Raw genomic sequence first — 25,603 nt, forward strand, 5'->3', positions numbered from 1 at the left:
CCCACCCCCCAACCCTGGCCCTGCCCTTGGCTCCTGGAACAGCGTGGCCTGTACAGGTAAAGAATGGGATTGTGGTCGGGAATTTACTGCCTCTAACCCTTCCCCTCCCCAGACCTTGTGCAAAGACTGACAGCATGAAGGCCCTGTCACCTTGCCCTGAGTGGGGACAGTTCTGGGCCCACCTTCTACTCTAGAATCCCCTGTGGGATCACGCTGCAGCCACCCTCCCAGCTTCACCTCAAATCCCACCCTGCTCAGCTTTCTCCTTTTCCCCCTCCTGACTTGTCCACTCCCTTACTGGTCTGCCGTGGCAGCCTTTCCTTAACGAATCACTTGCATATAAATCCTCATCACAGAGTTGGCTTCTGGCACCCGCCCTGAGACAGGCCCCTCTCTGTGTGTTAAAGCATCCATGCACATTGTGCATTCTGCCCCATAACATACCTGTGCATTTTAATTTAAAGGTATTTCTGTGAACAGCCTTTAGGTAACGTGCTCCAAGATGTGGGTGTGGCTCAGATGCCCCTGCACCCCCACGTGTGTCCCACATTGAGCCGTGGGGGGCAGAGGGAGAGGCTGGCGGGGTCTTGTTCTGGGTGTCTCCATCTGTCCTCCATCTGTCCATTAGAACCCCAGCCACAAAGGCAGGCCACACAGCACGCCGGACCCTAACCTTGTTCAGATTTCTTTATTGAAAAATTAAAGTCATAAGCTCTGTATATAAATACGCTCACATTGCTGGTCACCTGCAAGGCCTCTGGGGTAGGCTGGGGGTGCGGTGGGAAGCTGGGGGCTTGAGGCCCCCAGGGGTGAGGAGAGGGGAAATAAATAATAAATACCATGGGGGTGGATAAGGGGCCAGGAAGAAAGGGGGTGTGGAATGGGGGGGTTGCTTGACGCTTATTTGTGGCACTAAAGGTCCTGTGAGATGCCCCCCTGGCTGGGGGCTGTGTCTGTGAATCCTCACGTGGCCTCACTCCAGATAAAGGCTCGGACATCTGAGGATGGGCCAGGTGCTAGCTGGCGGGGAAGGGGGCACAGTGCCCCTTATCCAACCCAGAGTAACAGGTCCTGGCAGCCTCAGGTGGACTTCCTCTCCTTCCCGAACCCACGCTCATGCCGGGCATCTACTGTGTATACCGGGCACGGCACCAGATCCTGGCCCGACCTTCTGTTTGCCTCACCGGGCTTTCTTCTCCTGGTTCTGGGCCAGCGGGCCGGGAAAGAGTGGGGGGGGGTGTCTTCCTGCTACCTGGCCACACAGCCCCGGCCCTCATGGAGCTTACTAGTGCCAGGAGGGAGGAGGGACTGGGGCCAGGGACTGGGCAGCAGTGGGAGGCCGTCGGGCCTCAGCCCCTAGAGCATCACATTGAACTCGGTGACCAGAAAGTCGATGTAGTCCCGCTCCTTGGTCTTGAAGGCCTCGGCGATGATGCGCGCAGCCTCTCGATGTTCCTTGCCCCGAAGCGTCAGCCCGTTCACCTCCAGGATCACATGGCCCACCTTGAGCTGCCCACAGTTGTGGGCTGAACCGCCTCGCTGCAGGGGCAAGACACAGGGCAGGGGCACGCGAGGCGCTCGAGGGCTGGCCGGGCTCCGACACCCACCGGGTCAGGCCCAACACCACCAAGCAGGCTATCATCTGGGAGTCCGCTGCCCTGATTAGGAAAACTGAGGCTCAGTGAGGGCAGAGGGCTGGATCTGCCGGGGTGGCAGAACTCTGAGAGGCTGAGAAAGGGGCCTTCGGGGGTGGGGACAGATGATCAAGTGGGGCCCGCGGAGACATACCTGAATTGTGACAATCCTAGGCAGGGGCTGGCGGGTGTTGGCACCGCCCTCGATGGCGATGCCCAGGGTGGCTGCGCTTTTCTTCACGCGGATCAGGGTAGATGTGGGCTCCAGGAGTCCGGGCTGCGGGTGCGGACAAGGAGACCAGTGACTGAGGCCTTCTCGGTGGAGGCCTGGCTGGGGGGGGGCTGGACTGGCCATGACATGTCCCCTGGGTCAAAAGGGCTCAGACTCCAGACCCGTGCTGGAAGCTGCCAGTATGCTAGCACTAAGCTAAGAACCCGGTGTTCCCAGATCTCTGACTGCTTCAAGACCCCCTGAGGCTCAGGAGGCTAAGCGGCCGGAGCTGCTGGGTGGTGGCTCTAGGACTTGGACCCAGGCCTGACTGCTTCAGCCAGTGCGCCATCTCAGAACTGAGCTTAACGACCCTCAAGACCAACTTTCGGTACCTGGCTTGTCACTGTCAGTGGCGAAGGCAGGGCCTAACTTGGGCCGCCAGACTCCTGATACCGTGGTCTTTCCAGGTACCCACAACCCTCCAGTGATGGGGGCTCACCTCCTCCCCGTGGGCACTTGTCAAGCTGAAACCTGGCTGGGGACCTCCTGCTCCCCACCTTCCCCCCACCAGTCGTCTGCATCCCCTCCTCCTCGCTCACCGGTTTGGTGGCCCCCTCTGTGGTCCTCTCGTTCCGAGGCGGCTCCTTGCTACTCCTGCTCTTGGTAGATGCCATCTGTCTGCCTCGGCCCGGGGCGCTGGCCTCTGCCTCACCAGCATCCACGCCACTGTCCTCGCTCAGGGTCTGCCCACTGTCCGAGAGCTGGGACAGTGTGGAGGCTGCTGAGAGTGGGGAAGAGGAGGAGAGAGGTGGTTTAATACAGCTGGGGTCAGGGAGGGCTTCCTGGAGGAGGTGATGGAGCCGCAGGCTGAAAGGCTGTGGGGATTCTCCAGGCACGGACTAGGGAGGAATGAAGGGATCACAGGGCTGGAGGGAAGAGAGACTTCCAGACACCTTTCTACCACTGAGACCTGCCCTTCCAGCTGGGTCTGGCCCCAAGTCTGCCAGAATTTCTTCTCTGACCACCCAGTTCTCAGCCCATGGAATAATGATTAAAACAGAGGCCAGGAGGCAAACCCAGTCCACAAATGTGGGTTATTTATTTGTTTTAACTTGCACAGTGCTGTCGAATTTTAACGATGAACCAACACATTCAAATTAAGATAGTTCATATAAAAATTAAATTTCCACCCTCTCAATTAAAAAGTGGGAGGTCTGGGCACCTGGGTGGCTCAGCTGGTTAAGCATCTGACTTTGGTTCAGGTCACGATCTTGTGGTTTGTGAGTTTGAGCCCTGGGCATCGGGCTCTGCACTGGTGGTGTGGAGCCTGCTTGAGATTCTCTCTCTCTCCCTCTCTCTCTGGCCCTCCCCAACTTGTGCTCTCTCTCTCTCTCTCTCTCAAAATAAATAAATACACTTAAAAAAAATTAGAAGGTTTGCCATGCCTGGTCTGTAGCCTCCACAACCCCAAGCTGAGTGGTGAGCACAAACCCTCATTCACCAGTCAACCCAAGCTGCTTCGTTGCATGTGTAATGGCCTGGCCCCTAGTTTGAGACACTCCAGTGTCTGGCAGGTCAGGTCTGAATCCCCTCTGACCAGCTGTGCAACCCAGGGCGAGCTACACAGCTTCTCTGAGCCTTCATGTTTTTGTTTCAACACAGGAGCAATGACACCCATCTAATGGCGTTATCATAAAACTGAATGGATATGATGTGTAGGGTGAAACCGACAAGAGAACAGACTTGTGCTACACTTGTCTGTTCCACAGTTACTTTCTGTGCCTCAGTTTTTTCATCTGTAAAATGGGGATAATAGCACCAGCCTCCAGGGCGGCTGGGAGGGTTAGATGAGTTGCTAATAGAGACAAGGCCCCTAGAACCACATCGGGCACACAGGGAAGTACGGCGCAACTGACCGCTTTTATCAGGCTGTGCTGGGCTCAGTGCCAGATGATACCTCAGGTTTCGCTCACCACATCCTGCCTTCCCTCACCAAGCTCCTGAGCCCAGGGACACTGTACTCAGCACCCCAGTCTGCCCACTGCTTGGCATATAGGAGGCACTCAGTTCACAAACACCCCCCTGACCTGGCCTGCCCCCTTCCCTGGCCGCAGCGGGGTCTATATATCACTTGAGCCACAAGATGGCAGCAGAATCCAGCAAAATGCACCCAACTTGCTATGGAGAAGGAGATCTAGAACACCCGGAGGTTCCAGGCTCTCTGGGAGTGAAAAGCTGGCTTTCCACTGCCCTCCACCCGCTGAGTTGGGCACCCCTGGAAACTCAGGGGCTGCAGCCCGGCCCCAGGTGTCTGGAAGGTCCAGCCTGCACTCTGACCCTGCAGCCCCGGGTGTGGAGACCTCTGGGGGTCCAGACACCGTAATTTCAACACCCTGTTCCAGGCCCTGGGCACTGAGATCACAGAGGCTGCCCCTGGCCTCAAGGAGTCCAGTCTCACTGGGGAGAGAGTCAGAGATCGTTGGGTGACCAGGTCTGGAGCTGCTGGAGGAGGAGCCCAACCCTCCCAGCGACCTGGCGGGGCTGTCACCGAACTGCCATCCCATGGCTTGCCCGCGGTCATACGGTTCCAAGCGGCAGACCTAGGGCTCACAGTCGTGTCAACACAGGCTCGGGACACCCTGGCCCTGCACAGGGCACGAGGGGGGGACCGCCCGGGCTAGAGCACCCTGGGCGAGCACATGCTGCCCCTTTCCGCGTCGATGGGCAGATCAACCTGGAGGGGCCTGGGTGCCCCCACGACCCCGGGGCGGGCACCCCGAGCCCAGCCCACCCGGGGTCGGCCGGTACTCACTGCGCGTCTGGGGCAGCGCCCTCACTTCGTTCACGTCCGGCTCGCTGTCCGGCCGGTGCACCTCCACCATGACAAAGTGCTGGTTCGTGCCCGTCACGTCTGGCCGGCCGGAGGGGGAGGGTGGCGGGAGACAGCCCCCTGCCAGCGTGGCCTCCGCGGGGGGGCTCTTCAGGTACGGCGGTGACTGGACTCGCGGGAAGGGGCCGATGGGGTGCTGGTTGACCAGGGCCAGGCGGGCGTCCAGCGGCCTCTTGGAGCCAGGGTTGGCAGGGGAGACCGAGGCATAGATGGGGGAGGAGGGCGAGTCTTGTGCTGAGGAGGCCCCCGGGGCAGGGGCAGTGCCCGCTGGCGGGCTGTGGTTCCGAGGGGCCGAGAAGACGATGCCTGAGTGGGAAGATGCCGAGGAAGGTGGCTGGAGGCCCTCCTTCCCTGGCTTCCTCTGCTGCTCAGGCGGGCGGCTGTGGCCTTGGGCCAGAGGGGGTGGGGGAGGCGGCGGCTTGTAGACAGGCAGCCCCTCGGAGGTGGCTTTGACATCATCCTGCCAAAAGACCCAACAGGAGTAGAAGGAGTCAGAGCCCATTGTGGCTGGTAGACAGGAGCCCCGAGCAGGCCGGGCCCCGGCTGGAATTCCGTCCTGCTCTCTAGGCTCTTGGCCACACGGCTCTGAATAATGCAACACCCGAGTGGAAAACTTCTCCCCCCATCTCAGCAGCTGATAAGCATCGGGAACTTGGCGGGCGTCTCTGGGGAATGGCACCGTTACCTTTGGGAACTGAAGTTCTTGGCGTCAGCCAGGACTTATCACAGGGAACAAGACTTAATTAGAGGTGGATGGAGAGAAGGGCAAAACAAACGACAAAAAAAAAGCATTCCTTTGGCTTTTCTTGTTAGAAGGTTATCATGGCCACTAGAGACAGGAGATGTGCAGGACTGGAGTGAGAGAGAATGGATAGAAGGTGACAGTCACATGGGTTCGGGGGCCGTGTGGTCCTGGGCAAGTCACAGCACCTCTCTAAGTGCATCTCCGGGCAATGGGGAAACCTGGGTCTACCCGGCAGAGGTGAGGGGACGTGAGGGACCATGTGTGTAATGTGCTAGCAGGTGCCTGCCACACAGCAGGTGCACGGGAAGTGGCAGCTATGGGTACGGCCATTGCTATTTCCCTCTGCCTATGCCAACATACAACACTTGCAAAGCTCGGACAGCAGTGTGTCCCAAATGCTTTACTTAAATGAACTAATGTACCTCTCGCCACAAACTTGTGGGGTAGGGACACAATTATTATCCCCATTTTACAGAGGGGAAAACCGAGGCACAGAGAGGTTAAGAAACCTGCCCAAAGTCACACAGTCAGTGGCACAGGTGGGATTTGAACCCAGGCAGTCTGGCTCCAGAGTCCAGGCTGTTCAGAAGTTATCCGGGTCAGAACTGCACAGTGATGCTGCCGGGGCTGCTGACGTGGACACAGCCGAGGCCACATTTAACTTCCATTTCCAGGGTGGTCATGTGGCCTCTTCAGGGAGTTCACACACTCCACATTTCAGTACTTGTTATGATCACGTTCAGACAACGTATCAAAAGTAACACCAACTCAGCAAGCAAACAGCCTGACACCCACCCCAGTCCTGGGCGCTGCTGGAGAAGCCTGAGTGATGCCCTTGTGCACGGGCCTGGGGCTGGGTCTGAGGGCCTCTGGCTCTCACCAAGAAGCCAGTCCCCAGGGCCTCAGGCAGACCAGGAAGGGCAAAACCTCACTGCGGGAACCAGAGAGGGCCTTACCAGGGAAACATCTGGGAGGGTGTTCATATTGCCCTGGACAGCCTCACCAGTTTCCTCCAGGTCCAGAGTGTTCTAGAAATGGAGAAGAGAGCAATGTGAGCAAATATAAACCGAGAGGAAAAAAGCAGTTTGTCCTCCGAGATACCAAAATCCGTGCTGGGCCCCGGGACACCTTCCTGTGGTTTATGCGTGTCCCAACAGGCCTCACTCTTGTAGAATTTACACATTAAAATTAATGTCCGTTTTCCTGCTGGTCATCTTAAAATAAATTTTTCTTTGAAGCTTCTCCGGGCCTCCCCTGAACTATCTGGAGATGCTGTGGGGTGGCTCTGGCCTGGCCGGGGAATTCCCAAAGCTGGGCCCCGGGCTCCGGGCCCTCATACTCAGAGCTTCCGAAGCCTGAAGGTGCTCGTGGACAGAATCCCAGGAAGGTGTGAAAATGGCGGGACGCACAGGAGAGGTGGGTGGGCAAGTCTCTCTTTTAATTTAGTGGCTTCTATTGTGAGGCAGGCGGTTAAAGTTTACATAGACCTTATTTTGCAAAAACGCCCGTTTTCTGCTTCCTTTGCTAACTCCCTGGAAGAAGCCTCAAGCTCTGTCAAGTGGCGCTGAGCTGCTGAGGCCATCTCTAGGTGGTCCCTGGGAGGCTGAGCAGTGCCCCTGTCAAAAGTAGCTCCTGAGGCCTCAGGGGAGCCATTCCTCCACCCCACAGAACCCAGGATGGCAACAGAGCCTCCACAACCAGCAGCTGGCTCATGTCTCAAGTGTAGCCCTCAACACTGAGCAGTCTCAATGCTCCACTGGTGAGGGCCTGGGGCCACAGAGGAGGCGAGACCCCACCCCTGCCTTCTGTAGCCTGGAGCCAGTGGGATGGACACAGACAAGCAAGGAGGAGACTGTGCACAGAGCTAGGAGATACAGGCATAGAAGCGGCTGGGGTGGGGTTATCAAGGAAGGCTTCCTGGAGTAGGGAGCATGGCTTAAAGCTGAGTCTTGTGGGTCTTGAGCTGGGCAAAGAAGGGAATGATGGTGTTTCAGAGGGAAGGGCGTGCATAAAGCAGGGAGGAGCTTTGAGAATTTTCGAGCAGTTCCACGAGACTCAAGCATGGAGCTGCTGGGACTTGAGGCTGAGGGCAGTGGGTTGCCATGGAGATGTGGTCAAGTTTGTCTTCTATGAAGGTTCCCTTTGCTCACTTCCTCTCCAGCCACACGAGAACAATGTGGGCATGTCAGGGCCTTCACACTGGCTGTTCCCTCTGCCTGGTCCCCTCAGCTATCCACAAGGCATGCCTTCTTCTTACCTCCTTCAAGATCTTCCCCAAATTATCACCTCCTCGAAGAAGGCTATCTTCGCAACCCCACCTAAAATCACAGCCCCCCATCCCCTGCCCTGCTTTATTTTTCTGCTTTACGCTGAGCACCATTCTTCACCCAGCAGCAGGATGTAAACCTGGAAATGTAAGTCAGATAACGCATTGCTCAGAACCCTCCAGGGTCTTTCCGTTTTCCCTGGAGAAAATTCCAAAGTCTGCAATCACTGTGCCCAATGAGTGGGCCCTTTCTTGCTACTTCAACAGGAAGGGATGGTTCCTGCCTCAGGGCCTTTGCATTCACTGCTCTCCCTTGCTCCCACAGCACTCCTGACTCACTCCGTCACTTCATTCAGCTCTGACCTCAGCAAGGCCTTCCTGGACCAGCCCTGTCTGAAACAGCACCCCTCCCCATCCCCCACAGCACCTCTAACCCCTGACCGCACTGCATTTTTCTGTGTAAGATTTATCACCACCTTATTGTTTGTCTCTCCCATTAGCATGAGAACTCCTCAACGGTAAGACTACCTGGTCCCTACTCTACCCTCAGTGTTTAGGATAGTTGCTGCTTGACAAATATTTACTAGGCAAATGAATGAATCGATGGGTGAATGAATGAATGAATGGATCACTCTGGCTGTCATGGAGGAGGCCCCAGCAGGCAGAGAATTAAGCAGGGCAACGACTCTAGATCATCGCAGGGAACAGTAACGGTGAAGGCAGCGGGTTGGGATGGAAGGGGCCCACGGATGCCACGCTCCCTGGGGCTCAGGCTCTCAGGTCACTCTGCACTGATCCCCATCTCGAATGATGCTCCTGGAGCCTTGAACATCCTGGGCAGGCAAAGGGCCTGGGACGAAGCCCAAAGGGCACGAAGACCAGTCACGGGAACCCACCAGTAAGACACTTGGCTCTCCTGGCTTGGAGCCTTTCACACCCAGGGCTCCTCATCTGGTCCCGTGATGCCTCTGGGGGCAATGTCAGGCTGGGACATCTGCCCCGTTTTACCAACAAAGCTGAGGCTCACATGCAGACTTCAGCCTCCGGTCTCCACCGCCGCCCCCTGCATGCCGCTGGCAGCCTCAGCGACGCAGAGAGTGGGGGATCCTTGGTGGGGGAGGGCAGTGATGGGGCTGCTCTGGCACTCACTGATTAAGTGACACCACTTGTGGCTTCTCTGATGTCACATCCAGCTCTACCACTCACAGCCAAGTGACGGAGGGCAAATCACTGATGCTCCGTGCCGGTTTCCTCATCTGCAGAATGGGTTAACAGCAGTCCCGCTCTCATGGGGCTGACGCATTAGCACTAAAAAATGCTCCAAACACGGCCTGGCACAATATAGGAGGGCGGGCTACTGTTATATCAGAAGCCTGGGACCTGGCAAACCCACCCCAGCAACCTAACCGGAATGAGTCCGGCGCTCCCCAGAAATAGTACAGCTGGGCACCACCAACTGCCCAGGGTTAAGGTGAGCGGCGAGGCAGGGCTGGTCGTGTGCGATGACTTCCCCGAGAGGGGTCAGAGGCCTGGGAGGTGTCTACGGCAAAGGCAAGAGGGACCTCTGCCATTCTCAAATGCAGCCACTGCCAGCTGTCTCCAGATTCAACCTGCGGGCAGCCCGGGGGCTCAAATGACAGTCCTTGGTAGGACCAGAGGCACGGGATTCTGTCCTGTTCTGGCATCTTTGGAGTTTTGAGCACTCATCTGGCCAACAAGCAGTTTTGGCTCATGGGGGATACACGATGAGCAGGTCACTGTGTTCCTAACACCCAGGAGAGGGCCATGCACACAGTAGGTGCCCACACGTTTTCGCTCAGGATCACTGATGGGGCCGGCGGTCGTACCTGGGCCACTGGGAGGGAGACAGGAAGCGTCCGGAGCCCTGACAACACAAGCATGCCTTTGCCATGCATCGCAGAGCGGGTGTGACCGTCTCTCAGAAAGGTATCAGAGATTGATCCACAAACTGGGGACGACCACGCGCCAGGCCCTCTGCTGAGCATTTTACTTACTCGATCTCACTGGATTCTCATGGGATCATCTCATTGGATTCTCATGGGAGACAGGCACTGGGACTGTCCCTGGCTCACATCATTTACACTTAAGCTCAGGGAGGGAAGTGACCTGTCCAAGACCACACGGCCATGCTACAGCAGATCAGGTTTCTAACCCGGGTAGGGGTGGCCCCAGAGCCCATGCAACACTTCCCCAGAATTGGGTAGGGCCCTGATATCACAGGAACCAGAGGACCCTAGGAGCGACCCTCTGTGAAACAAAGCCATATAGCCATCACCGGCCCCTGGCCTCAGCCCATTCCTTGCTGTTAATAGCAGCCCGGAGCCAATACTGAAGGCAGGCATGGAAAGTCGGGAGGGTGACGGTGGAGTGGGGACAAACATCCAGCCCTGGGAGCAAGGCCTTTAGTGGAGCAAAGAGCAGACGGGTCAGAGCCGGGCCCTGCCAGACTCCATCTGCCAGATCCAGACGCTCAGGAGCCCCGAGTCCCCGAGCCATGTTCCTTGTGCATCTGAAATAGCTGCAGACAGCAGGCTAAGAACCCCGGGGATGCGTCAGCAGAAACGCTCGAGGAACAGACTTCGAGAGGAGGATCAAGGTCAGCGCTCACGCAGGAGCCGGCTTGTGTCCTGGCCGCCTCGCCGGCCCCACCCCCACCCTGCCAGCAGCTTGGGGCCCCCTTCCTCCTGCAGAGGCCAGAGACCAGCTGAATGTTTAGACTCAGGGCTCAATCAGTCCTGAGTCTCCAGCTGAGGTCACTGAGGTTCAGAGAGGGAAGGCCACCTGCCCAAGGTCACACAGCAAGCGAGAGGCGGAAGCTGAGCCATCTGCAAGGTCTGACTCTGTTATTCAGCCTGCTTGCCATAGGACCCAGGATGCCCTCAGGACCTGCTGTCGTTGCTCCCCCCGGCTCCTTCCTCCTCAAATCAGTGGCAGCTCAGAAAAATTGCCTTCCTCTCAGAGGAAAGAACACGGTGAGGGCCCGTATAGTCCAGGCGTCTGGTTGGAGGGGACTGTGGGGCCAAAATAAAGTGAGACGGTGGAAGGCAATCACCTGTGCTGACCTCTGCCAGGTGGACTCACAGTTCTGGAAGTGCTACCGCTTCCTGGCCCAGGTATCACCTCAGCAAAACGAGGCTCTCCCCTCCCTTCCCCCTGCTCCTGCCCAACGCCCTGCTATCTCTCCCCTACATCCCTTCATTAGGACAGGAGGGCTCTTACGTAAAGGTGCTATTTTCAGCTCTTTGTTCTTCTTGCTTCTTTACGCTGATGTCAGGACAACGGGCTCCCCCAGCTCTGCCCCTAAATGCACCAGAGGCCTCTGGATATGGGGAAACTGAGACTCTGAGTCACAAAACTTCCTGGAAGGTCACTTATGGGGGCCAAGATTTCCATAGGAGGCCGGTGGGAGGGACAGAGAAAGGAAAAGCAGAGAGAGGAGTAAGGGAGAAGGAAGAGAAGGAAGGCAGGAGGGAGAAGGGGAGAGCAAGGAAGGACAGAGAAAAGCAAGGCATGGTGCCAGCCAGAGCTGGGGCTGCGATCAGCCCAGGAAGGTCGGGTTGTCGGAGGGGGCCTGACAGTGACATGAGCTGGGTAGGGCCAGCCTCCCTGGAGTGAAGGGGACAGGACTGGGGGGTCCGAAAGGAACATGGAGTGGGAACCTGGGGGGACGGCCATGCTGGCAGAGACAGGATCGTTGTGCTCCTGAGCTCTCCAAGCACAGGGTAGGGCTGGAAGTCTGGAAGCTGATGGGGAAGGGCAGGGGGGTGCACTGGGAGAGAGAGGATCCCCAAACAGGGCACTGGAACCCACACTCGCCGCTGTGGCCGAGGCCGTGGGAACTGCCCCGGTGCCCGGCCAGCTCTGGGCGCTTTCACCAGCTGTCTGCTCCTGCCTTTGTGCTTGAGCATCAAACCACAGAAGTGCCCGGGAGGGCTCGTGTGGCGCAGACAGACCGCGCTTCCTTCTGTCGTCCTGCATCTCCCTCCCAATGGCCTCAGGACAAGGGCTTCACTCAGCGGACAGAGAGTGTGACCCAGAATCTCCAGGTCAGTGTTGGAAGAGCCCTTAAGACAGGCGCTGGAAAGCAGGGCTCCAGGAGGGATGTGGTGACCCAAGAACCCGGCCGAGGGAAAACACCACATCTCTACCTGCATTAACTTCCAACCCAAATGTCACATCTCCTTCCTTATAAATGGAGGCAACACAGCCTGGCAGAATCAGGCTCTGGAGGGGCAGGGCTGGCCTATGTCGACTTGCTTGTTTGCTGGAAACGGCTTCCAGGACCCCCGCCCCCCAAGCGCCCACACGGAGGCAAGTGCACCACAAAGGGCTGCCCGCGAGGTCCGTTCCTTATTTCAGACACCCGTTGACGCAAAGCTGCCCCGATGCCCGCTAATGCCTCTGGGGAATTTATGGCTTTGAGGGTGCAGGGGGCTCGTGCCGAGGCCTCTCAGGAGGAAGTGGGCTGTTGGACGCAAGCAGACAAGTTGGCCTCGCCCTGCCCCCACCTGGCACTGAGCGGCCTCCTGGGACACGGGCTACAGAGCCAGCCTGCCTGACGACACAGGAGTAGCTCCGCCAGGTCACCCCATCTGCACGCCCCCCTGAGCTCTCTCCACACACATGGGAAGCATCTTACAAGATGCAAACAAGGGCGCCTGGGTCTTGATTTCGCCCGGGTCATGATCCCAGGGTCGTGGGATCAAGTCCCACGTTGGGCTCTGTGCAGAGCGTGGAGCCTGCTTAGGACTCTCTCTCTCTCTCTGTCCCTTTCCCCTACTCACACATGCTGTCTTTAAAAAAAGAAAAAGTGCACACAACATCATGTCACTTCCTTACTGAAGACCCTCAGTGGTGTTTCACGGTTTCAGGATTAAGCCCAAGTCCCTGGCGGCTCCTGCTGCTCACCCCCCACCCTCTCCCCTTCGCCCTACTGACCTCCTACGGTTCCTTCCAGGGTCCATAAGCCTCGAGCTCAGGGCCCTTGCACGTGCCGATCTGGCCCCTCAGCTGCCTTGCCTTGTGTATCGCCCGGCTGATGCCAGTGACTTCAGATCTCAGCTCAAACATCTCTTCCCTCACGTCCTGGATTGGTCACGGCCCCAGTCCTCGACCCATTTGTCAGAGCAAGGATTATGCAGGTGATCTGATTCAAGGCTGCCTCCCCGACTAGACGTGCTAAGCTTTGGGACAGCAGGTGCTGCCGTCTCTTTTGCGCACGGCGACCAGTGGCCCACTCAGAGCCTGGTGTGTGGGAGGTGCTCAGGGAATGCCTGTTGCAGGAGTGGATGATGAATGGGTGAAGGGTTGGGATCCTTCCAGCTTTCCCACTGGGGGACGACTTGCCCGGCAGAGGACTCTCTAAACCCATCCAGGCTGGACCAAGGGCAGAACACAGGAGGAGGAGGAAGGTCCTCTGACTATCTGCTCCCTGTTTCTGGAGAGAGCTGCCTTGACAATCAGGGCATCTCTGTAGCTGAGAGGGCCTGAGACAGGCCTGAGCTTCTCCACCCTCCTTTCGCCCTGGATGAGGAGGAAAGTATGGGGGCCACAGGGGAGCAAAGTGCTGACAGCCACACCCTCTTCCCACCTCACCTCATGGGAACAGGAGCAGTAGGCCTTTAGAGGCAGGGCCCCTGCTACAGCATCCTTTGGTGGGCTAGGGAAGCCCCTTTCCAGGCACATGAGATGCCTGACGTGCAAACCTCTCAATTCTAGGCGGAAAGGGGCTGTGGTTAAGCCTGGGGCAAGTCCACCACCCCTGACCCCAGCGGCACCTGCTTTGTAGGTCCAGGGCTGGCCTGGGCCTCTACAAACACTGTTCCCCTGAAGGCCTCTGTGGCGCCCTGTCCCGGCCGTTAGAGCATCAGCAGAATGGGCTCCCAAGTACTCCACACCTCCAAGTCTGCTCCCGAGCTCACGGATTCTTCACGACGATCCACACGTGGCTGGTCTTATCAGCCAGCGTACAGATATGGAAACTGAGGCTTCAAAAGCTTAAGTCACCTGTCCAAGGTGACACGGTTTCTACCTGGGAGAGCCAGCCTGTCTGTGGAATTCCAGAGCCTGTGTGCCCAAGCCCCTCTGCCACGGGCTGGCTGGCACCAGATAAGGGCTTCAAGAAACGGCACGCAGGCCTTTATTCTGTTCAGTTTCCCCGGCTGACATCTGTATGGGAGGGGAGTGACACTGGAGGCAGGAAAAATTCCCAGGGCTGGCTCTCTATTAGACAAATGGAAAATAAACACAATTTGTCGATGGGGGAAGGCTGCATCTGATTTCCTTTGATCGATTTTGTCTGGCCTGAGGGAAAACGGCTGCGGAATGAGCCACGTTTAACCTGGGATTGATAACTGCACCATGAGATCCACAGAACTGGGGCTAAATGGAAACCGGTTCCATTTAGGGCAACTGTCTGGGGCATCTGGGTCACAAGAGCCAGCTGCCTGCCACTCGGCCAGTCTGAACACCAGATCAGAGGACATTTTCCTACGATGTGGGAGGGAGATGTTTCGAAGGCTGGAGTGTTAGAAGATAATCCTGAGCGGCCAGGGAGTGAGGATTCATTTCAGTCTCTGCTCCACAATCCCCAGGCCCCGGCTCTGTCCCAGAGCCAGGCTGGCACTGGGCACCCAGACAGGAGAAAGATATGGTCCCGGCCTGCATCCCAGCAGCGTCTCCCTGTTTACCAGGGAGGACAAACTCGGGGAGAGGTCAGAGCCGTGTGACAGGCATTTTAACAGACAGGAAAGCAGGTGAGCTCCATGAGGCATGGGGTCTGGGCCACAAGAAAGAAATGCCTTCGGCTTCTGTCCATCCAGATTCGGGGGGTTGTGGGTCACTCAGCATCACCGCAGTAAAAGCTAACGGACACATACGTGCTGGTGTTGCAGACCAGCATCCGGCACTTGGTGACGAACAGGTTAATACTGAATCCTGACTCTACCATGCCCTCACTGAGCGACCTGGAGCGACTCCCTTCTCTCTAGGATTTGTTTTCTTCCCTTTACAATGGAGATCACGGCAGTACCTGCCAGTCCTAGTAACTAGGAAGCTCAAAAAGATACACCTGGAAAGCATTATCACAGTCCCACGGAGAACTCTCTAAAATACCAACTACTACTATCATTGAGAAAGGCCCCAACTGCGCCTGGGTGGCTCAGTCAGGTAGGCATCCCACTTTGGCTCAGGTCATGATCTCAAGGTTTGTGGATTCGAGCCCCACATTGGGCTCTGAGCTGACAGCTCGGAGGCTGGAGCCTGCTTTGGGTTCTGTGTCTCCCTTTATCTCTCTGCCCCTCCCGAGCTTGTGCTGTCTCTCTCTCTCTCAAAAATAAATAAATAAGACATGTTTTAAAAAAGGCCCCAATTATTAATATGGGCCAGGTTCTGGGCTGGGCACTAGGGATTCAATGGTGACTCCAGATATCATCACTGCTGTGGTCAAGGGGAGTAGCCAACCAGGCTTGTAAACATTATTAGAATATAATGAGACAAGAGTCATGAGAATAGGAAACCCCGGGGGCTGGAGGAGGCACAGGGAAGTCAGAAAATCAGGGAAGTCTTCTGGGAAGAGGGAGCATGTGGGTGTAGGGGGCTGATGCACACATAGGAGATAGCCCGGCCATGAGAAGTGGGAAGGAGAACATTCCAGACAGAGTTTATAACGTATAAAAAGGCCAAGAGATCTCTCAACAGCCCCACAGCACAGAAATGATCATCCTCATTTTATAGATCCTAAAACTGAGCTCAGAGAGGTAAAATCACTTTCCGAGGTCACACAGCAAGGAGGTGGCAGGGCTGGGGTTTAAGCTGAGCACATTCTCATTCCAGAGCCTGAGGAACCCTGATGAACTGGCAAACAGGAGAGACCGTGAGCATCAAGGAGAACCCCAGTTCCCCACAGGGGCTGGGTGCAGACGTAAGGGAGTGGCAGGCAGGGCCACAGCCCCGGACCTCCACCCTGGCTAAGGGACTCCCACAGCCCCGCCCGGCAGGAAGGACGGTACCTCCATCAGGTCTATTAGCCACAGCAGCCGCTCCTGGGGAGGAAGGGTGGGCAAAAGGCAAAAAGAAAAATACATCAAATAAATATTAGGGATGGGGTGGGTATAGCAGTAAACCTTCTGCCAAACATGCATGCATGCTCACACACACACACACAGAGAAAGGCAACACAAACACGATTCTCTAAAACCCCTTTTCTATTTCCTTTAAATGCTTTGGGCAGGAATAAAAGACGGATGAAGAAAAGGCTCTGCTGCTATAACTGGGACTCTTTCAGTATAACTGCCTCCTTGAAGGAAACAGGGGCCACCAGGGCTCTGCAGAAATGACGCCTGTCCTTGAGAACCCCTGTCAGAAGATGGCCATTTCCCTTGGGGCAACCCTGGGACTTGCCAGCAGGCGGGGCTGGGTCATCACCCCCGTTTGGCAGATGGAAAAACTGAGGCTCAGAGAAAAGAAGTGATTTGTCCAAGGTCACACGTGTTAATGAACGGCAGAGCCTGAAGGAGGACCTTGTTCAGGAGACTGGATCAGAGAAAACCTGGATTTCAGAGGGGCCCAAGCCCTATGCCGGCAGCAAAGATCTGAGTCTGAGGGATAGAGCCCCAGGCCGTGCATGTGAGAGCACCTGAGACTGGATAAGATTGGAGGGGGGTGGCAGATCCTCAGCCCAGTGCTTTCCAGAAGGCTCCAAGTATCTGCAAGGCTGCAGACACAAATCCTCAAAGTGGTTTTCTCCAGCCAGGTTGGGGGAAGTCAGTTAAGAGCAGAGGCTTCCCCTGCCCTAGGGGTGTGGACGGCAGTTCTGGGATGCTAGTGCCAATAGGGAGATTACTCATCATTTAATCTTCCCAAGAAGCTGGGCACAGCAGCATCACTGCCCCGGTGCAAGTGGGGAAACTGAGGCACTTGGCGGTAAAGCATGGAGCCAAGACGGGTGGGGGGCCAGCACTTCCCAGGTATGGGGGAGACCCCTGGGCTGGGGCAAGGCCACTGCAGGCCAGCACTCTGCTGGGCATAATAGTTACCCTGACTGCCATCAGAGCCTTGGGCAAAGGACCTTGGGCCATTCTACCTGTGGGGAAACTGAGGCCCAGAGAAGCCAGGGCTTAAACCTAAATCTCCTGCTTCCCAGGCTAGAACACACCCCATCCCACCCACTGGACCTCTCACCCCCAGAATTACAGGCTACAATCCCCTGGTTCTAGAGCACTGGCTCATGGCTCCTGAAGCCCCACATGGACATTACCAAGGCCAATCTCAGTGGAGTCGGACCCACAGGGAAATGGCCCCTCGGGCCAGGTCCCTGCAACCCAAAACGTGCTCATCACCTGGGTGTCACATCAAAGCATGTGCACAGAACCAAACACACAGCCCCAGGAGGGGAACAGCCTCTTCCCTGTCCCCGAAGTGATCTGCTCATCCTGGACCGTGACATTGCTTCCAATGCAGCCACATCCAGAGCCCTAGAGGAATGCCTGGCAGCTTCCTGGTCACCCCAGGAAGGGACAAGGACTCCTGGGGAGGAAGGTGACTCAGAATGGTAGGGGTAGGAAGCAGAGGAATAGAAGTTGCTCCAGAAACTCAAATCCTCAGAGCTAAAAACAAAACAAAACAAAAAACAAGCCACGCTGGGAGATGGAGTCTGCAAAGCAAAGGGAGCTGCCCCAGGGCCGTTTCCTGGTGGGTGCAAGCTCATCCGTGCCCACTAACCACCGGTATGCAACCTTGGACATCACTGCACCCCTGGAGCTCCTGTTCCTCCAACAGGACAACTAACTGCGTCTGTCCTGAGTCGATTGAGATTCCACCTGTAAGAGCTCCCAATTCTGCGTCTGGGAGCAGCAGTGCTTGAGAAACATGCTTTCCCCTGCCCCTTCCACAGGAGAGTGGTGAGGAATGATCCAGAGACAGGAAAGGAGAGCATGAGCCACTCCAACTCTCCTGACCTCCAGCCCCGCTCTTCCTACCAGAAAGACGGTGACACCTGGTTCCCATACCAAGCAGCAAGGCATTTTCTCTGCCCCTTCTTGCAAAGGCTTCCTGGGATTAATTTGCCTCTAAGCATCCTGGCGGCAGAACCCAGGATGGACCAGATGCTTTTCTGGAGGGCTGGCAAGTCTGGGTGAAAGTCAGGGTGGGTTCCAAAGACAAGAAGGTGTATCTCGGGGAAGATGCCATCACCGTGACCACCATGAATGCACTGCCACGGTTTCTCGTGGGACCCTCCCACGACTGTCACTATTTTCTCTATTTGTCTCATTACCGGCCTTTTTCTCTTTTATCTCTGAGTGCACCCTCCCCACCCCCCCTCCCCCACCCCAGACCGTGAGCCCAAGAGGCAGGGCCACATCTGCCTCGTTCACTCACTGTGTCCCACAGCCGTGCCTGGCACGCATCAGGCACTCAGCGATGATGGGGTTTTTTCCCAGGGAAGAAACTGAGGCTCAGAAAGGCAAGGCACAGAGCTGCTAAGGGGTGGTGCTGAGATTCACGCCTACGTCGGTCTCACTGCAAAGCCAGTATCTTGGCGCCCCACCCTTGCTGGCGCTCGAGCCAGGGCCAGGGCCAGGGCCGGGGCAGCTCACCCTGGCCGAGCTGACAGTGGTGGAGGTGCCGTGGCTGCCTGTGGATGAGCCCGTGTCGCTGTAGGAGACCGTGGAGTAGGTGTCCCCGGCCCCAGGGCCCGGGGGCTGCCGTGCCTTCATGGACTCGATCTCCCGCCTCAGCACCAGGTGGTCGAAGCGGTCCAGGTCTTGGGGGGAGATGGTGCCTCTCACCTCGGACAGGAGCGAGAACTGGGCATGGGGACAAACAGGGCACTCAGCCCGGGTTTCGCCAGCAGATGGGACCTGTCCCCTGCTACCCCCAATGACCTGCGTGCCAACTTGACCACTGGCCTCCCTCCTTAACCCCCTGTGGCTCCCCACTGTCCTAGAAGAAGTCCAAGCACGATACCCTGAAGGCCGGGCCAGCATCATCTGACTCCTGCTTCCCTCTCACCCTGTCCTCACTGGCATCTTATCAGCAAGCACGCGTGACTGCAGCTCCCTGAACACACCGGGCAGCCCCTGGCTGTCCCTCCCACCCAGAATGCCCTTCCCTTAAGCCTTCCCGCATGCAACTGCTCCCAGTGGATTTAATCACTTCTTCCTTTGTGCAGCTTCTGGGCCCCAGACTTCCTCGAGAGCAGAGCAGGGTTCTCAAAGCTGGCAGCACGGCACAATCGCCCGGGAGTTGTGGCAAACTCCCATCCACGGATATATGGAGTTAACCAGCCCGGGGGTGGGGCCCGGGCACTGCTTTTGAAGAGCAATCCAGATGACTCTAAATGTATGCTCAGCATTGACAGCTATTTCACTGGGGCCCCCATCACCGGGGACTTTAACTATGTCCCCAGGAGTCTATGGGCTGGCTTTCCTGGCTGCCTCGGTCACCAGTCTCTGCCCAGGGCTGTTTCAGCCCGACTCTTTGTGGGTTCTCACTAGAGGGGTGGGGGACGGAGGGAGGCAGGGAGGATGCCGAGCCCTGGAGGACTTTTGCCTTGCCCCTGGAGGGGCTCGGGTCACCTTGGCGTGCGTGTTGAGCAGCTCGAACAGGGCCATGACCAGGGCTTCCACGGAGACACCGCCGCCACGGTACTCCTCCAGGTAGTAGGCCATGGTGGCTCGCTCCTGCTCATTCAGCAGGTGCCGCGCCTGCTCCTCCAGCAGCAGGCGCGTCTGGTTGCCCAGGCTGCTCAGGGTCACCTGGGAGCCAGCCGGGCCCTTGTAAAATCCCAGCTGAAAGACAGGAAGACGGGGGTCTGGGAATTCTGAACTGCTCTGGGGCCAAGTGGCCAGGCCACGCCAGTGACCACAGTGCAGAGGGATGAGGTGCGTCCCTCTGTGGCCTCGGCCGACCCGGTGCACCTGCAGGAGACGTTAGTTACAGGTCCGTTCTCAGACCACGAGGCCGTGCGCAGGTGCAAACGGCATTCACGCCTTAGCCCGCACTTTGACATACGTTATCTCATCAGGTCCTGAAACCAATCAGAGTCGAGCAATTTTATTATGGCTCCCAATTTATTCTCCAGGTTTCAGTATCTCCCTTGGTAAACTGGGGATAACAGTAACCTTACTTCCAAAATATGGTGCAGATCTGCACACACTCTCCACCCCCTCCTCGCCACTGCCTCAGGAGTCACTGGGAGGTGTGACTAAGATGCCATTGGGGGGGAGGGTGTCCCCGCTCCTCCCCTCTGCCTCCCCCATCACCTATGCAGAGCTGCTGAAATGATCTTGTAATAATAGGAATCGCATCGTCTTGCTCCCCTGCTTAAGCCTTTCCGGGGTTAGATGCCAAACCTCTTACGGGCCCACAGAGCCCCCATGTGATCTGGGGACCCTGCCTGCCATCACTCTGTTCCCCGCTCCTCTTTGCTCGCCACACCCCCTTACACTCTCCTTGCCTCCAACAAGCCACCTTTTTGGCACAGCGAGGCTCTGGCACATGCTGTCCCCTCGTGCTCCTGCACCGGACTTTGTTCTGGCTACTCCTATGTAACATTCAGTTCACAGCCCGAGTATCGTGTCACCGATTCACAGAGTCCTCACTCGCCCCTCTGCCTCTCACCACCTAAATCAGGTGTCCCATCTGTTAGTCTCTCCCACGCTCCCCAGCACCTTGCCTGATGGCACTGAACGTCTTCTGTGATTAGACACGTGTGCAGGATTTTTTTTACGTGTGGGGGTCTCCTTCACTAGGTATACCCTCCTCCATGAGGGCAGGAATTGACCTGTTCTGTTCAGTGCCATTAGCCCTGGTACCTGGAACCTGGTGGTGCTCACAGATGTGTGAGGAATGTAAGGGAGGACGGACGAACGGACAGTCGGCGGGCTGCTCAAATGAAATGAGATCATGCACGTGAGTGGCTCCATGCACCTGCCAGGCCCAGAGCCCCCTACACGGGGGTGTATGAAGAAGCTACAGATAACCAATGACGGAGAGCTCCCTACCTTGTTTGTCCCTTCCGTTGTAAGATCCCCAGGAAACCTATGAGAAAGAGAAACGTGTTCAGCTGCATGGCCGAGCAGTTCTAACAGGCACCAGCAAGGGAAAGGCCAATCTGGAGCGGGGTGAGCAAAAGTGTTGAGAGAACCATGGCCTCCACTCGCTGGGGCTACTCAAGGGCATAGGAACCCCTGGGCAGATGAGCGGCTTCCAGCCCCCTCATCAAGCACGGGGGCAGCATTTCTAAAACCACGTGAGGTGAACTCCTGGCTCAGCAGCCCTACAGGACCAGGCAGGTAACACAAGGACAGGAGACAATAAACAGCAAAAGACCCGTGGCCTCGGGGTCAAGGCCAACCCTAGGGAGGGTGGGTGAGGACAGGGGCCAACTGGAGACCCAGAGATGCAACTCGCAGGTGTAGCTCAGCTCCAGCCCAATTTCATGAAGAAACATGCGCTCAAGCCGCTAGAATTCCTGATTTTAAAGCAGCAGCCAGAAGTCAGGGTTTTTGTTTTTGTTTTTTGATGGGAAACCGGATGCCTTTTTAAATGTTGGCAGCTAAATTAAAAAATTATGATACTGTGCTGGTGAACAGGAAAGGAGACAGGAGAGAAGGAGGGAAGAAGGGGAAGGAGATGCTCTGGGTGCATCTGGCCCGGGAGGCCACCAACCAGTCTGAGACTTCTGATTAGAAACCCAAAGCTGACACGTGAGGCTATCAGCAAGTACACAGCCATCGGCAACTGTGGTCACTTTATGACTCCCACGACCCTTTTCCTCGGGTGACTCACAGGGTTCCTCATTCCCAGAGCTGGATGGGGGCAGGGGTTATGCTCCCCACTTTTCAGATGAAGCATCTAAGGGCCCAGGATTAAGTTAAGTGATTTGCCCCAGGGAAATACAGGATAAGAGAGTTGGCTTATGCAGTTCAGCTTTCCATGGGAAACGGGCCAGGAGAGGAGAAGGGATGTGCCCAAGGTCACGCCTTACAAATGCAAAGGACCCTGGGATGGGACCCCAGGCTCTGAGAATCTTTAGGGATCGGGGTATGCTGAAGGGATGGGAGGGGGCATCACTGGCTTTCGGTCCCGGGGCTCAGAGTGAGCAGTGCTGCCAGACCCTGCTGAGTTCGTGGTGGTGTCCCCAATCCGGGAACTGGCAATCCACTTGGTCTCATCCACAGTGGTGCGGGCATGGGGCAGCCTCCCGACGTCCTTCACCGTCAGGATCAGGTGCTGGGATGACTTGAGCAGCCTGACCGCCTCGTCATGCAGGACGTTGAGAAAGCTCCGCCCGTTGACCTCCAGAATCTGGTCCCCAACCTGCCAAGACCACCAAACAACAGAGTAATGCCTGGGCTGCTTGTAGACACCGACTCATGCCAGGGGCTTCAGAGCCCGATCCCGGTTCTCTGCCTGGCCAGCCCGACGAGGAAGTCACGGAGGCCCAGAGAGGTTATGAGGATGCCTGAGGGTCACACAGCAAGTCAATGGCAGAGTCAACTTTCCCATCCTGATCTTGAGCCCATGCTCCTGTCACTAGAAAGGGCTACCTCCCCTCGACCTAGCAATGATTTAGAGAGGTGGATCTACAAGATTCCTGGGGGTCCCCTTATCTAGAAGAAAACAGCCATCCCAGAGGCCTGGTGGGGGATGATACAGGGGGGTAGGACTCGGGGACAGATGTGAAGGCATACTTCCATTACTTCCTTTCTCGTTTCTACAGGGTTGAGATGTTTACCTCAGGCATGAGCACATTTCCTTAAAATACAAAGAACAGTTTCATTTACTCACGAAAGAAGCAGTAAGTGAGAAAAGTAGCCTCCCGTTAAAGCAATAACATGTTGCTTGGATTCTTACAAGTAGGCAGTTTTATTTTGTAATGCAAAAACACATTTTTCACATTAGTGAAAGGATTTAAAAAAAAATAAGAGGAAAAAAAGTAGCTGCCCCATAAAAATAAACCTGAGACAGAATTACAAGAGGCTGGAGGGGAAGACGGCTTAGAGTGAGGTGGGGCATCCGATAGACTCCCAGAATGGTCCACACGGAAGGTCGGGTGTTTCTCTTCCCTGCTTCTCCTGGAGGGGGCGCCCAGGGCTGCTCCCCATCAGGGCCTTGAAGGGCAGCCTTCTAACGCCGATCATTCCTGCCTTCTTTTCCTTCTCTCCAGCTTCCCAGCCTGCTTATGGCACAGGACCAACTCCAGAGGGTTTCCCCAGCTTTTTTCAAAGCAGAATTTGGAAAAGGCGAGCCACTTGGGAATTTCGAAGAAAAGGAGGAGAGAAGAAGATGCAATGACGAGGCTGAGGATCAGAACCCTGGTCTCCAGTTTCTTGTCTTTCCTTCAACACCTCGCCTGCAGGTGGGGAGTTTCCAGTACAGAAAGCGGAGGCAAATGCAGTCTTGGCGTCTCCCCTCTGCACCAGCGCGGACGTGCTCTGAGAAGGCCCGCCGCCCCTTTGCCCCCACAAGCCCCTTCAACATATACCTCGCACCTACCAGGCGCCAGGCTCTGTGCGGGGACACTGTGCTGAGCAAGACAGCCCCGCCCCTGCTCTCCGGCTGCTCCAACTAGAGAGCGGGCTCAGTTTGGGGCTGTAATTGGGTTCTCCCATCAGCCTCTCCACACGGTCCCCGGGGCCCGGCGCACAGTGAGATTTCGACAAAAATTCATCCGATGAATGAAAAGTCAGACACCCGTTCCCAGCACCAGGACCATCTCTGCGGCAGCCCAGCGGCGCCCAGAAGAGGACACCAGCCTGGAGCCCCAGGTTCAAGCCACTATTCACCAGATGCTGACTGTGCATCGAGTACCTTGTTCATCCCTTTGTACATTTTTTCCTTATTTAATATCCTCAACATCCTGCAAAGGAGGTATCACTGCTCTTCACGCCACCGGAGAGAAAACGGGGGCTCAGAGAGGTTAAGTAAATAGTTGGCGGTCACAGAGCTAGTGGAAAGGAGGCAGGCAGACCCACGCTGACATGGCCCCAAGGCCTTAGAGCCTTCTCCTACTCAGCTGCCTGTCAGGAGCTCTGCCCGGGGACACGCGTCCAAAGCCACCATCCTGCGGTCACTCCCCAGCCCTGCCTGCAGCACCCAGGTCTGAAAACCTGCCCCATTGTCACCTCTGCCTTTACTCTCCCTGGTAACCCTTCAGCAGGTGTCACCCAATCTTCACCTCCCCCCACCCCTGGGGGCCCCCCAACCTGGGTCTCCTTCTCCTCACACCTAGGTTCCTGAGCCAGCACCCCTCCTCCGCGCATTAACTTCTAAACTGGCCTCAGCCCTGGTGCCAGGTTAACTTGCCCTCGACTTTTTGCTCGCACGACATCCTTCTCTGCTCCAAAACCTCAATGACCCACCACGATCCAGGAGGCAGAAGAGCACTAAGGGTTAAGGGTTTCAAAGACATCAGACCCGGGTTCAAATCCTGACTCTGCTACTTCCATGCCCTGTGAGCTCAAGCAAATCCCCCAAAAGCTTCTGTGCCTCAGTTTCCTTGGGCGTAAAAATGGGGTGCTACCCCAGAACTGTCCTCCTCCGCATGCCTACAGCATCAGCGTCGTTTCCCAGTGTCCCCAGAGATACCTCCAACTCTCAGTCTCTTTCTGCCTCTTTGGACTCCCTTGGTGTGAACCCAGGCTCCTGAGAACTTAGGCGGCCCCAGCTGGTCTCCTTGGGAAGAGCCTGAGATGAGACCCAACACCTGGTTCTGGGCTTGGCATACAGCAAGCGCTCAATAAGTGCTTATGCACCAAGGTACAGATTTTGCCACTTCCCGCCCTGGCCTCCGCAGCCCCATTCTGGCCTCTGGCTTGGCTTTCTCAGATGCTTAGCAGCAGAGCTTGCAGAAGAACTTCTGCGGGCACTTGGGCCTTGCTGAGGATGGAAGGCGCTTCCAGCACCCCCCCGCCCCCTGCCCCCACCTTGTGACACGGCCCGCCGTGTGTTAGCGCCTCCACCTCGGCCCTCTGCACAGGCCCGCTCGGCCAACCCACCTGCCCCTACAGCTCTGGGCTGCAGCCCCAGCCTGTACTCTCCCTCTGCTCAAGGGTTCTGGCTCCTTAAGTATCTCTCTCAAGAGCTTTGGCTTTTGTTAAGCTAAAGGAATCAATTTTAATCTTCCTCACACACTTTATTTCCATCCCAGCAGTTTAATTAAAGGAACTAGCATCTGAGAGACCAGATATGTCAGGGCATCCTTTTGTGCAAAAGCCTCTCCCTGCAGGTCCCGGGGAGGGGGAGCCAGGGGAAGGACAACTCAATTCCATGAGGTCTACCCAGCCTTCCAGAGAGGCTTGGTGGGGAACATCTCAAACTCTGCATGGGACGAATATACACTAAAATAAGTACTCACTGTGGGGCACCTGGGTGGCTCAGTCGGTTAAGTGTCTGACTTTGGCTTGGGTCATGATCTCACAGTTCATGGGTTCGAGTCCTACGTCAGGCTCTGTGCTGACAGCTCAGAGCCTGGAGCCTGCTTGGGATTCTGTGTCTCCCTCTCACTCTGCCCCTCCCCTGCTCATGCTCTGTCTCGCTCGGTCTCTCAACAATAAATAAATGTTTTTAAAAAAATAAGTACTCGTGGTATATCTGAAACAAATTTCGACAGGAATCATATATATATGTGTGTGTATGTATATATATATATATATATATATATACACACACACATATATATATAATTTTTTTAATGTTTATTTATTTTTGAGAGAGAGAGAGTACAGAGGGCAAGCAGGGGAGGAGCAGAGAGAGAGGCAGACACAGAATCCAAAGCAGGCTCCACGCTCTGAGCTGTCAGCACCGAGCCCGATGCGGGGCTCAAATTCAC

The 25,603-nt window shown here is 56.3% G+C and overlaps 1 protein-coding gene across 4 annotated transcripts in view; it reads right to left on the reverse strand.

Annotated features, from left to right (window-relative positions):
• Positions 1-25,603, reverse strand: part of WHRN (whirlin) — a 95,223-nt gene continuing 69,620 nt past the window's right edge. Inside the window, exons 4-13 of one of the 4 annotated variants that reach the window (XM_042964652.1) lie at positions 21,887-22,089; positions 20,772-20,808; positions 19,344-19,556; positions 18,363-18,572; positions 15,777-15,809; positions 6,437-6,508; positions 4,658-5,195; positions 2,445-2,623; positions 1,789-1,911; positions 1-1,539 (exon numbers count right to left, since the gene is read on the reverse strand). In XM_042964652.1, the coding sequence (XP_042820586.1) occupies positions 1,357-1,539; positions 1,789-1,911; positions 2,445-2,623; positions 4,658-5,195; positions 6,437-6,508; positions 15,777-15,809; positions 18,363-18,572; positions 19,344-19,556; positions 20,772-20,808; positions 21,887-22,089 (1,791 nt within the window). In that variant the 3' untranslated portion in view covers positions 1-1,356. Of the gene's footprint in view, positions 1,540-1,788; positions 1,912-2,444; positions 2,627-4,657; positions 5,196-6,436; positions 6,509-15,776; positions 15,810-18,362; positions 18,573-19,343; positions 19,557-20,771; positions 20,809-21,886; positions 22,090-25,603 lie in introns of all 4 variants that reach the window. The other 3 variants (XM_042964651.1, XM_042964655.1, XM_042964654.1) reach the window with 3 other exon arrangements.

This window comes from Panthera tigris, chromosome D4 (genome assembly GCF_018350195.1).
Source record: "Panthera tigris isolate Pti1 chromosome D4, P.tigris_Pti1_mat1.1, whole genome shotgun sequence".
In the NCBI taxonomy this organism is placed as follows: Eukaryota; Metazoa; Chordata; class Mammalia; order Carnivora; family Felidae; genus Panthera; species Panthera tigris.